The sequence below is a fragment of the Talpa occidentalis genome, unplaced genomic scaffold (assembly GCF_014898055.3).
Source record: "Talpa occidentalis isolate TD23 unplaced genomic scaffold, MPIMG_talOcc4v2.1, whole genome shotgun sequence".
In the NCBI taxonomy this organism is placed as follows: domain Eukaryota; kingdom Metazoa; phylum Chordata; class Mammalia; order Eulipotyphla; family Talpidae; genus Talpa; species Talpa occidentalis.
This window is the reverse complement of record NW_026555331.1, coordinates 138217664-138230378: the sequence shown is the minus strand read 5'-3', so window position 1 is coordinate 138230378 and position 12715 is coordinate 138217664. Positions and strand designations below refer to the sequence as shown.

Below are 12715 nucleotides of genomic sequence, written 5' to 3'. Positions count from 1 at the left end.
GGGGGGCCGAGGGTTCCCTTGTAACCCTGAGCAGGCCTTGGCTCTGTACCAGCACCTCTTCCGGTGCCCCGCAGGCCCTGGCCAGCTCCAGGCTGCACTGCGGCAGGTGAGGGGGGCAGGACAGTGTCTCCGAGGGGACAGGCGGGGGCCCGGCTTCATCTTGCTCCCCCAAGGGCAAGAGGGCTGGTGCCCTCCCGCAGGCCTGGAGCTGCCCGCTGTACTGCTGGAGATGGAGAGGAACCGACGGGCCCAGGAGCAGGTAGGGGCTGCCTGTGGGGTATGGCAGAGAGCAGCAGGGTACCCCCTCATGCCCTGGCACCCCATCTTTCTGCAGCTCCTGTGGGACTTAGAGCTGCTGTGCGGGGCAGGGCTGAGCCTCTTCTGGCCCCCCCGGGTCCAGTGCTGCGGTCTGAGGAACCAGGCCCAGTGTGCATGGAGCCAGTGCTGCCGGCCCGGGAGTCGAATAGGGGGTTCTGAATGGCCGAAGAGTGGGGTGAGCAGCGGCATGGCTGAGGGTGGGGGGAGTGTGGCACTGAGAGGATCGTCATGGTGAGGGGAGTGGATGGATTGAGGGTGCTGGGGACAGACCCAGGTTCACATCTGTTTGCGCAGCGGCAGAGTGGACAGGATGGTCGCTCTCTCTGGGAGGGCCCCTGGCCTCGTCTGTCACCGGTCAGCGCGTGCCTGGCACACACATCCTGCTTGCTCTGTGCGGGTGGTGGGTCCCTTCCCGCAGCTGATGGACCATCCTGGTCAAATCAGCTGCGTGATGGTCCCTAGACGCCCTTACGCAGCTGCAGCATAGGAGAAAAGCAGGCTTGGCAGCACCCCAAGGGCAGCGGCACCGATGCCAGGAGCCCCTGAGACAGCAGCCAGGAGCAGTGCCTGCCACAGGCCCCTCTCTCCAGTACAGGTCTCCCAGTCCCAGCTCTGTCACCCGCTGCCTGAGGCACCTGGGGCAGGATGGCAGTCCTGTCTGGCAGAGGCATCCTCTGCTGTAGCAGGAGGGCGTGTTAGTGGGGCATGGAGGAAGTGTGCCGACCGTGTTGTCAGCCAGATGCAGTCTTGTCTGGCAGGAGGGTTCCATTTCCAAGTTTCTTCATGTGAAGGGGGAGGCGTCGAGGCCTCCCAGGGCAGGACTATGAGAGGGAAGCATTGCCGGGGTCCATCTTAGAGGATGACCACCACACTGGGGATGATGCCCTATTGCTTAGAGGCCCCCCAACCCTTCCAGAATTCCAGGCTGTGCCCATCACCCCAAGCCGGGGACTCCCTGAGCCAGAATCATCAGCTCCCAGAGGGGTGAGTCATCTGTCTCCCAGGAAATTCTGTGTTGCCACACAAAAGGACCAGTCACTACCCTTTCCCTGTCTCCTTCTGCAGCCCCTGCCTAGCACCCCCTCCTTGCACCCGGCTTCTCCTGGGTCTCTCATTCGGTTACATCCACAATGCCCCAGAGCCCCTGGAAAGGGTAGCCCCATGTTCCAGCTTCTGGGGTGTTGGGGTGGGGAGGCCCAATAACCTGCTGGGGGCTTGGAGACTGGCAGGCTGACTGTCTCCACTTCCAGAACCCATAGGCTGCCCCTGAGGCAGCCTTTGCAGGCAGTAAGTGCATTGCCAGCCCTGGATCTACCTGAAGCTGGGAGGGATGCAGCCCCACAGTGGCAGGCAGGCCCTGGCAGGCGGGCCGAGCCCACACCTGGTAAGTTGACAGGAGGGGGCAGGAGAGCAGGAGCCTTTGGACTGGGTTTCCCAGACTAGGTTGTGAGCAGGCAGAGATGTCCTCACCTGCCCAGGTGCCAAGATTCTAACTCACTCCCACTCATCCTGATCTCAGGGGCACCCAGGATGACAAATAGGGTTTTTATTTAATGTACCAGTTCCTCCTGGTTGGTGCCAGCTGTCTCAGGCTCTGTGTTCAGGATTCTGAAGTTCAGCCAGGGCTCAGGGGAGAGAGTACCAGAAATGACAGTCCCTGGCTGCCCAGGGAGGGGGTGCATGGAATAGCAGCTCCCTGGTGCCTATTTGCCCCTTTACACCAGGCACTGGGAACACCCAGAGTGCAGGGACTTGCCTTGGCACCTGGGCCTGTCTCTGGTGACAGCCTGGTGACAGTGACAGGCTGGCCGTTCAAACTGAGAGGGATGGAGGCTGTGAGCTCCAAGCCTATTAATATAAATGAAACAGACTCAAATTATTTGGTCAGTAATATGCTGAGCAAAGCCATAAGCCTTTCATCATTCCATCAGGCGCGGGAGAGCAGGGGCCAATGCCAGGGATTATTTTCTGACTGTCAGAAATTTTTTTTAAAAAAGATTTATTTATTTATGTATGCAAGAACTGGGGTACAGGCCAGAGATGTGGGGGGTGAGAGGATTCACCTGAGACAGAGTGGGTACAGAACAGGTAGAGTGACTGAAATGCACTGCTGAGGGGAGCAGTGGGTGAGACAGGAGAGGTCTGCTGTGCCATGTGGGTTTCTCCCTGGTTGGGGATTGAACTCATGCTGCAGAGGCTGTGGATTGCTTCATAGTGCAGTGCTTAAACCCTTGCGCCACCAGGGAGGCCCTGTCAGAAATTTTTACAAGTATTTTCTCTCTTGGGAATAGAGAGATATCAGTGACATTACTACCAGAGAAATAAATGATTGGGTGATAAAACATCAGAATTATAGGGACTGGGGGGTCATTTTCAGTTCATGGCAATAACTTCTACAGGCCTGGGAGTCATCACACTCCTTTGTTCAGAAACTCTTCAAAAGACAGATTCATTTTCACAGAGAACACATGCATTTGTTTACTGTTATGAATATTCACAGATCCGTGTTGCTTGATGGAATATTTCTGTGAAAGTTTTCAGTCTCAGACCTTATGAAATCAAGTTCTTTTAACTAGTTTTATGGATGCAGAACGACGCTCCCTCCACAGCTGCAAAGGAGCAGTGGCGTCTCTTTTTTTAGTTTCCTTTTGTTAATTATGAAGACTTGCAGTTTTTAGGTCGGGCTCTGGCCTAGAATTTTATTTCTTGAATTACATGTGATTTTGCTGTCAGAAACAAAGACCGAGCTAAAGGGCAGGGGGTGAAGTAGGTGCATTCAGTGGGTTTCTTTAGGGCCCTAAGGATGCAGCAGGCTGAAGTGGGGGTGTTCTTGTGAGGGACTGAAGACCCCAGCAAACAGGCCCTCCCTGCACTCAGGCAGCCCCTGGGGGTTTTGAGGAAGAGGGTATGCTGTTCCTCTGCGGGAGTCCCCCTTAGTTAGCCAGGAGGATGAGGAGGATGGGGTCAGCTGTTAGACAAACCTGACAAGCTGGTGCCAATAAAGCTGGAATGATGAACTATCACCAAGTTCAAACATACCAGCTCTCAGAACACCAGCCCTCATCTCCCTCCACCCCTTGTAGTGGGGACTCCCTAAACTTCCTGGTTCTTGTTGGGGCTGAATGTGTGTGAGCAGAGGGACCCCAACATCGGGCTTTCCACCTCAGGTTCCCAAGAGCTGAACTCCACCACCAGCAGCAGCTTTGGGGAACCAGGAAGCTCAGAGTTCAAGGTAAAAGGTCCCTCTCAGATTGGGGGGTGCAGGGGTGGGGTCTGCCTGTAAAGAGACTGCGAGGGTGATTCAGGGAGCCAGGTGGGAGAGGAGAACCACCATGGAAGCCCTACAAAAAACGGGTTTAACAAATTCAAGAATTAGGCAAGGGTTTTAGAGGAATTGAGGCCTCCTGGGGTAGCCACTAGGGTCTCCATGAGCCCCTGGGGGAGCTGGCCCTGGGCATGGGCATTCCCTCACATGCCTGGGACAGAGTGGCCATCCCTCCCAGGACTTCACCCAGAGGGAAGAAAACGGTCAAGCAGAGCCGGAGGCCCAGAGGCCCAGTCCACCACCTTCCAGGAGCCCGCAGGGGAGAAAACTTTCTCGTGGAACCCCAGGGCCGGCAGACCTGTCCTCCCAGGACCTGCCAGGACCCCAAGATGGACCACAGGTGCTGGGCTGGCGTCTGGACCGGGAGAGAGCAGAACTTCAGAAACTGCTGGGGATGGAGAGTCCTCAGCGTCAGAGAGAAGAGAACCTTCTGGAAACTGAGGATGACAATCCTCAGGGTCAGAGAACGGAAGCCCCCCAGGGGGAGACCAAAGCAGTCTCTCAGCGTCCAAGAGAGGGGACACACCAGGGTCAGAGGTGGGAGGCCCACCAGGAGGAGAACAGAAACTCTCCTCAAGGTCCAACTGGAAATCGCCCTCAGAGCCCCCAAAAGGAGGCCGTTGTGCAGGGGGCTGGGGAGACCCCTCCGGGCGAGGAGGCAGCGCGCCTTCAGCCTGCCGGAGGTGATGTCTCACACACCTGGGAGGTGGCCCAGGGAGCGGGGCCTCCACAGCCAGGGGAGGCAAGCGACCCCCCGAGACTTCCAGGGGGCTCCCGCAGGCCCCCGGGAGAGCAGATGCCGCAGCCTGGGGGCAGGGAGAGTCCAAGTCCCGAGGGAGGGTCCCCCCAGCGCAGGCAGGGCCAGAGCCCCGAGTCAGCAGTTGACCGGAGGGCGCAGGGGCCGGCCCTGGACGGGGCGCGGGCTGCCTTCCCGCCCCCCACCGGGCCGCGCCCAGCCCCGGGATCCCCACGGCCCATGAGCTCGGGGCGGCAGGAGCGCCCCGCCGGCCTCTCGGGGTCCCCAGCGCCGGCGCGCGATGCGGAGCGGGAGGCGGGCGAGGGGAGGGGGCGGCGGGAGGGCGGCTCGGCCTGGCTCCGGGGCGCCCTCGGGGAAGCGAGGGGCGCCGCAGAGGCCCCCAGGGCCACGAAGGCCGCCTGGGCCGAGCCCTCGGGCCGGGAGGAGGCTTTGGCCGGCGCGAGCGCGGCGCGGCGGGAGTCGGCGCTGCAGCGGCTGCTGGAGCTGCACGGCGCGGCCCGGAGCCGGCGGCTGGAGGCCCGCGAGCAGCAGCGGCTGCGGGTGAGCACCGGCCGGGGCGGGGGCGGGGGGCGGGGGGGCGCGGCCGCTGACGGGCACCTCCTCCAGGTCCTAGAACGGCTGCACCTCGCCAGGAACCGCCACTGCCGGGTGCATCCCCTGGAGCCCCCCGCCACCCCGGTTCAGCTCCCGCCACAGGCAAGACCCCAGGAGAACGCGGCGGGGCCCCCACGGCCCTGCTGGGGTGGGTGGGGCGGGGCCGGCGCCGCCCGCGCCCCCTTGAAGTGCGGGCGCCCGCACCGCTGGGCAAGGATGCCCCCCAGCAGTGGGAGGGTCGCCTGCCGGGGGCTGCCCCTGCTGCTTCCATCGGAGCCCCAGGGAGGGCGGTCAGGGCGCTCAGCGCTCCATCCCGCCCCAGGAGGACCCGGCCGGGCAGCGGCGCGCCCTGCGGGAGCAGCTCCAGCGCGCGCACCTGGAGAGGACCCGGCAGCTGCGGGCGCTGGGGGCCAGGTGAGGGCGCAGGCCCAGGGGCTGGGGTGGTGCTGCCTTTCCCTGGCATCCGGGATGACAGGCCACTCTCTCCCCAGGAATACCCACAACTTCCAGCAGCTGTTGTGGCCGGAGCCGCCGGACAGGCCTGCACCTGGACAGTAGCGCTCGCCCTGCACAGCCCCTCTAGCCACGGCAGACCGCGCAGGTGGGATGCTGAGAGCCAGGAGGCCTAGGGAAATGGCGGCCAGCTGCAGGCGAGCAAGTGCACGTCAGAGGTGGTTTCGGAAAAGTCCTGATCATAGTCTCAGGGCCCGGGAGGGCCAGAGGCAGAGACACACACCACGGCTTCACCCCACCGGGAGGCCTGTTATTTCTTTTCCTTTCCCTGAGTCCACTGCCTGGGCCCAGGTCAGAGGGCCAGGTCCCGGGGGTCAAGAAAATCGAAGGCCCCGTTCTTGCGGAAGAATGATTCAATGCGGCACATCTTGCAGGAGACCAGTTCTTGCTTCACTGGGGGGCCTGGGAAGAGACGCCAGAGACCAGGAGTGGGTTCCTGGTGAAGGAACTTGCCGAGCATGGAAGCCCCGGCCCCAGGAACCTGCCTGTGTTGTATGTACTTTGTAAGTGTGAAGAAATAAAGACATGCTCCTGAGGAGTGGAGGCCTTGGGAAGCAGGGAGCTGGCTGGCTGCCGGGTGACTAGGAATGGCAGAATGCTGTCAGTCCTCTGCCAGTGTTACTCCAGCCTCAGGGTCCTCCATGGAGGGGGTGGCTGGACACTCAGGCCTGCCTGTTGTAGGGACAGACTGAGCTAGGCCTCTCTGGGAGGTGGCACTACCTCTGCCCCCTTGCTTTGGAAAATTCCTCCTTCCATTCCCCTTTAGAGTTTCCAGGAAGGTGGGGGAAGTTTTTAGGATAAACTCAAGTGTGCTTATCCCCAACCATGCACCTTGTCAGTGCAGGCACTGCAGCCTGTGGAGAGACATGACTGAGCTCTCTCACTTGGAAATTCATGCGCACACACAGCAAGGGACACTGGGCATCACCCAGGACACAGCACCCCTGGTATATCCCCTTTCCCACATCTTCACTTTTTATCTCAAACCTCATCGCTGCCCCCACTTTCCTCCTTCCTAGCAGATGATCTTGACTGAGCCTCACAGGAAGAAGCACCTCAATCCAGACGAGCAGACTCCCTGCCAACACCACAGTCCCCACACATTTCTGTGCTCCCTGCCTCTCCAGTCAGACTCAGCATCTGGAGGTCCCTGGGTAAGCTCCCCATTCTCACAGATTTAAATAGCACCTACCTTCTGATGACCCCCAAATCTGACCTGGCTCCGGAGGGCAACTTCCTTCCACAGCAGCCTCACTGAGGCCTCCAGCACAATTTGGCCAGTACTGACCTGTGCACGCCCCCTTGGACCCTGCTTCTCCCATCTCCCCTGCAGCCCCCGCCTCCTCTCATTCCATGTTTCCATAGGTTTCATCGACTCTTCCTCCAAAACATATCCTGGATCTGTTTTAGCTCTTCTACTAATCGCCTGCATCTAAGCTATTGTCATCTCTTGCCAGTCTACTCTTTGCCCTGAAAAGGCCTATCAGGGTGCTTTTTTAAAAAAAAAAAAGTTAATCAGTATCACGCACCTGCTCAAAGCCCTCCACTGACTTCCCTTGTCATTTACTTCTCAGCCTGAGGTCCCCAGAGGCCTTTCCTGACAATCCAGTCAAAAGCTGCACCCACCCCAAGCGCCCACACCCCAGTCCCTGCCTAGTGTCATCATGGAACTTGCCCTTCGATTAGCTTTGCTCTGGTGTTTATGGCCTGGACCCTCCACTGGCATGGACACCCCCAGGAAAGAATGCCCATGTGTCTCGTGTGCCCAGCACATGGAGGTGAATTGTTTGTGAGGTGAATTGTTTCCAGGGGGTTGGGCTCACCCAGCTGCCAGCCATAAGTGAAGCTGGTGGTGATGGGGAAGATGTAGCGCTTCTCTGGCAAGTCCAGTTTTCGGGTGTTGAGGTACTGGTAGCGCCCCTGGTTGTCGTGGGAGATGCCTTCATACAGTAGGGCCCGGGTGGCAGACGGGACTGGGTACATTTCTGCCTGAATAGGAGCCTTCGGGACAGGGCTGGGGCCCTTGGATGGTACTGCTTTGGGGGCAGGTGGGGGCGAGAGTGGGGCTTTGGGGTGCAAGGTGGGCAGTTTGAGGGGGAGACGGGCTGAAGCCTTAGCCTTCTGCTTAGCCTTCACCATTGAGCTATACTTGCGGTGCCATTCACAGCGCAACATCTTCTCCCTCAGATAGTCCTCCTTCCAGAAGTTCTGCCGCAGAGTATCCATGTTGAGTTGACGTGCCATGGTGGCAAGAGGAGTGGCACCAGGGTAGCTGTAGCTGAGGGTGGACACAGCAAGCAGAGTTCTTCTGACAGCAGGTGACTGCCAATGGAGTCACCTGGCAACCAAGCCTCACCTCACACAGGGCCAGGGTTCTACCTCAGCAGACCTCATACCTTGCTTTCTGAGGCGGCCTCCAGCTGGGGCCTATTGGTTAAGGTTGATCCCCAAACCTCTTCCAGGATCCAGGCTCGGCCTCGAATCTCAAGCTTCCTGGTTTCCTGTGCTATCTGCTTCTGTCCCTTGGGTCAGATGCCCTCCCAGCCCAAAGCAGACTGAAATGGGGGAGCCAAGGGCCTGGGCTCCTTCCTTTCCTAGTCTGGTCTTGGATTCAGGCCAGTCCCTGATTCTGGGTTCTGGCACCATCTTTCTGGTCTACCTATTCTGTTCCTGGGTCTTCTGGCAGAACCTTTTCTAATCCTGCCAATCTCATCCCCACCAACAGCCTCATCCCACATATGGCCTTTCTTGTACCCAGCCCCAGTTTGGACAGAAGCAAGAATATTACTTTAATTTAACATCAACAATGACACTGCATAACAGCAGGGGGAGAGGTAGTGGAGAGAGAAAACAGGCTTCCTGTTTCCCAACCAGCCTTGACTTTAATGGCAGCGCCTCAGCAATCTGGAAGCACCTCACCGGCCTCTCAGTGGAGTGGGAAGGGGTGGGGACTTGGAAAACAGAGGCTCAAAACTTTGAGAAGGGCTGATGGCAAGCCTGGGGAGAAGCCTGGTCAGGGAGGGGCTGCAGGGCAGTGAGGAGCCCTCTAGCGCAGGTCTTCGGTGGTGAACATGCCCCTGGCCCTGCGCAGGATGGAGTCCTTGGCAGCATCATAGGGGTGCTCCTTGGAGGGGATCTCCAGGACAGCTGGAATGGAGCGCTGGTGGGCGTCAAGTGCGTGCCGCACCATCTCCGCGATGTACTGGTTAATGAGGATGATGCCGATGTCATCCCGGTGTAGAAACTGCCTGTTGGGAGAGAAGAGAGGGTGTCCGAGGCAGCTCACGCTGAGTTGGTGTGCTGGGCTGCAGAAAGGAACAGGTGTGATCCAGACAGCCCAGAGCACAAGGGAAAAGGTTGCTATGCTAAACTATCTCTGCTCCATTCAGAATGAATTTCATTCAAAAGCTAAGGCTGTCAGGGCTGACTTCTACCTCCTCTGCTTAGGAGGCCCCCACGTCAACTGGTAGTGAAGATTAAAGTACATGTCAGCGTATTCTGTATGCTGCTTTGTGTAAGAAAGGGAGAGGATAAGAATATAGAGAATATATCCTCTCTCTATATACACTCTATATATTCTACACACACACACACACACACAAATATATTTGTAGGCTCTTTTGCATTTTTTTAAAAAAGCAAGAGTTACCTACAGGGGTGGGGGGAGTAAGGTAGACTGTTCATGTTAACACATGAACAGAACCTTACAACGAGAAATTCAGTATTAAAGGTGAGGGAGGGATGAGGAGACCATGAAGGCCTCAGGGTCCATGCTGATGAAGACAGGGATGGATTAAGAGGGGAAGTTTGCATGAGGTAAGAAAACAACATGGGAAGTGGAAAAATCACATTTTCTGTAAAAGGAGAACCTGGCACTGAATCATCTTTTCTTGTAATCACTTACCCACACACTGGTTCATTAAAATATTTATTCATATTGTATATTCTTCTCTCTCTCTCTCACCACCCCCCCTCCTCCCACACACACACTGAACACCTGCCCTGTGCAGGCACTGACCTAGATCAGACTTGATGACCTCTGAGGTACCATCTGACTGGTAGGTAACAACAAAGTTCTTGGAATAAAATATGTCCTTCAGCTCTGACAACTTGAATCTTTACCAATCTGCTTAGAGATCAGCCTCCCAGATCAGGCCTCTCATACCCCAGGCAGTGGGAACCAGTCTCAGCCGGTAGCTCAGGGCCGGGCTGTTTAGGGAGAAACAGCAGAGAGTGGCTTATTCCTGAGTCTTGGTACAGAGCAGGGGAGAGGGGGCTAGCACACTCAATTCAAGCCACCAGGGCCCATCCTGGATTAAAGGTCATGCCTGCACTCAAACTTCCAGGGCAGACATTGAGGACTTGAAGTGCAAGGTCTTAACAGAAGGTATTGTGCCCATTGTACTGAGGACCAATGGGAAAGTCAAGGCAGACTGGGGGAGCTGCACACCCAGAATGTGGACTTGACTTAGGGGAAGCAGAAAAGGTTGGGACTGGATTCAAATGTCTGCTCTACCTCTTAACTGCGTGACTTTGGAATGTGCTTCAATCTGTTTTCTTACCTGTAGTGGGAATAAGAGCCCCACCCACCACCTCCCAGGACGATGGTGAGCCTCTGAGGCAGATGAAAATGCTGGACGCCGGCTCTACTGGGTGAAGAGCCGGAACCCCAGAAGCAGAGCTGAGCACCGCCCTCTGCGGGGGTGCCGCTATAATGAGGCAGGTAGAGTCCTGGGGCGGTGCCAGTCACAAGTCCTATTCCCTTTCCTTCCTGACACAATGTCATGTGAGAGGGAAGCTCGTGGGCCCGACACAGCTCTGCTCCATGGGGCCCTAAAAGGGAACTTGGAGCGCAGGGGCCTCCGCCTTGGAAGGGCGGGGGTACGGACTTTGCAGGCCCTGGAGGTCGGGGTCGAGCAGCCCATCGCAGACCTAGCCCGCCCGGTGCCCTGAGGGTCCCCTCCAGGCCTCCCAGGCTACCGTACCTGAAAGTGTCTTCGATCTCATTGATGGTGGTGTCCTTCTCCACCACCAGGAAGTTAGGGTGGCGGTTCTTGTTCAACTCCCCTATGCCGCCGAGCAGGAAGCCAGTCACCGTGTCCTCGTCTCCGATCACCGCAATGAGCTTCCCCCTACCCGCCATCCTCGCAGCCGGAGCTCAGCGCAGACCACCTGAAGCCGCCAAGCCCCGCCTCCGCAGTGGATGCTTTCGGCCGCTCCCCCGCCCTCGAGACATGCGCAGTTCCACCACTCCGAGTCCCGGGACATGCGCATTAGTAGCAAAGCCGCCTCATCTGAATACGCCTGCGCCATAAAGGGAGGGCCGAGCCGGGAGACTACGATTCCCAGAAGCCAGCGCGGCACCTTGGGGCGCGTACAGACACGTCATCGGAACGTTGACGCAATAAACCTGTTGAGCCCACTTCTCGTAGGTGCCGAGACCCGGAAGAGTGAATGAATCAGTTATTGTTTGGGTTTTTTTTTTTTTAGATTTTTTTTATTTATTTATACAAACACTGGGTACAGTCAGAAGCGGGGGAGGGTGAGAGAATGAGCCAGAGCCAGAGCGGGGAACGGAACAGGTAGACTGACGAAGTACACTGCTGAGGGGAGCAGCGGGTGGCAGGAGAGGTCTGCGCGCCATGTGGGACCCTCACTGGCGGCCGGGGATTGAACCGGCGCTGCAGAGGCTGCGGGCAGCTTCGGAGCCCAGCGCTCAACCGCTGCGCCACCAGGGGAGGCCCCAGTTATTGTTCTTGAGGGCAAGGTCCTGGACTGAATCGTGTATGTATGGCACGCAATTTACAAGTAGTTCACATTCCTTCAGCTAACAAAGAATGAACAAGTTGATACTGTCTGGTGACTGCATCAAGCCTACGAAGCAAAGCAATGTGATAATTGCTAAAATGTGAGAAGTACGGAGCGCGCACCCGGGGTAGTTAACCCAGGGAGTCAGGGAGTGCTCAGAGAAGGCAAGAGGAAGAACGTGTGCAAAGGCTTGGTGATGGAGTTTAAGTACCTCCAAGAAAAGTTGAAGAGATGGAAGTTACCCCGAAACCACTGAAGGGTTTTAAGCCAGGGGGTGATGTCGCTGGATTTATATTTCAGACATAGCCCTGCCACGGCCCTATGTGCAGAGATAAGCTCCAAAGAGGAGAAACCATATTGGGAGGCCATTGTGCTAAGAGTTGATGGTGGCCAGCACTCAGGTAGGTAATGATAATGGGGAATGTGGAGAAGTAGATGGAGTTTTAAGAGATAGAGACAAAATGGGCGAAATTGCGTTTTGGACTGGATGTGTTTGAGAACATAGAGTGTGCAAGTAGAGGAATGAAAGAGTGAGCTCTGAAATGAGCAGGTTGAAGGGGAAAGGTCCACTCTTTTCTCCTCCCTTTAAACCAGTAGGTGCTCCTGTTATCTGGCATGTAGTTCGTGAGCTTCAAGTGCTTCAGCCATTTAGATGGTCTGGTCTAATGGGTGTATATGTAATAGGCTCAGGATTGGGGCACAAGTGGTTTGATTATTGTAGCCTGCTACTTGGAGGTCTGATTTGTATACTCATCAACATTCTCAGGGCCTTGGTGTCTTCACATAATACTATGCCCACTTCATAGGGCTGCTAGGATTATGTGGAAATAGAGCCCATAAGTGCTCAGCACCCAGGGCCATGCTGTAGTTGGGGGAGAGCAGCTATAAACACATCAGCCCACTGATGGAGGGTAGCTACAGCTGAGGAGGCCAGGAAATGCAGGAAAGTGCTCACACCTGCAGGTGAGGGGCAGGGTGTCTTCTGCTGTCAGGAAGGGTGTGTGGAGATGCCCCTCACCCAGCGCCTGGCACAGATTGACCCTCCGTGGCGATGAGTTACTTAAGAGAATGATCCCTCCTTCACTGGGATTGTCAGGTAAAGTACAGATTGGGACAGTGCCACGTTTTTCACTCTTTTCATTGAACCAGTGCTTATCCACTGTGGCCATGATCAGCATCTGAGCTCATAGATTGCTAAAATAGGATGTCTGTCCTCAAGTAACTTTCTGCAAAGAGTGAGAGGAGGGTAGACAGTGAGAAGAGGTCCTGGTGGGGACATGACCTGGGGCAGGATTCAGAGTCAGGAGCGGGAAGAAACTTACAGGAGAGGGAGGAGGCAGATAGGCTACTGAGTCTTCACTCAGTCTAGAGGAGGAGAGTGGGGTTTGGAGCCTGGCCAG

The 12715-nt window shown here is 56.9% G+C and overlaps 2 protein-coding genes across 2 annotated transcripts; both read right to left on the bottom strand.

Annotated features, from left to right (window-relative positions):
* Window positions 1–5652: 5652 nt before the first annotated feature.
* On the bottom strand, window positions 5653–8206 carry ATP6V1FNB (ATP6V1F neighbor). The gene is made up of 2 exons (XM_037512937.2): window positions 7331–8206; window positions 5653–5909 (listed from the first exon to the last, which is right to left on the bottom strand). The coding sequence occupies exons 1-2, from the start codon at window positions 7749–7751 to the stop codon at window positions 5800–5802; spliced, it is 531 nt and encodes a 176-aa protein (XP_037368834.1). The 5' UTR covers window positions 7752–8206; the 3' UTR covers window positions 5653–5799.
* Window positions 8207–8268: 62 nt separating this feature from the next.
* ATP6V1F (ATPase H+ transporting V1 subunit F) lies at window positions 8269–10832 on the bottom strand. The gene is made up of 2 exons (XM_037512953.2): window positions 10493–10832; window positions 8269–8755 (listed from the first exon to the last, which is right to left on the bottom strand). Exons 1-2 carry the CDS (start codon window positions 10648–10650, stop codon window positions 8554–8556), a joined length of 360 nt encoding a protein of 119 aa, XP_037368850.1. The 5' UTR covers window positions 10651–10832; the 3' UTR covers window positions 8269–8553.
* Between the last annotated feature and the right edge of the window lie 1883 nt (window positions 10833–12715).

Bases quoted from the DNA above. Each gene is read 5' to 3' on its own strand.
- ATP6V1FNB (XM_037512937.2), bottom strand. From the start codon at position 7,751: ATGGCACGTCAACTCAACATGGATACTCTGCGGCAGAACTTCTGGAAG. The intron at 5,910-7,330 runs GTGAGCCCAACC...GTCTCTTCCCAG, and splicing joins CACTTATGGCTGGCAGCTGG to GCCCCCCAGTGAAGCAAGAA.
- ATP6V1F (XM_037512953.2), bottom strand. From the start codon at position 10,650: ATGGCGGGTAGGGGGAAGCTCATTGCGGTGATCGGAGACGAGGACACG. The intron at 8,756-10,492 runs GTACGGTAGCCT...CTCTCCCAACAG, and splicing joins GAGATCGAAGACACTTTCAG to GCAGTTTCTACACCGGGATG.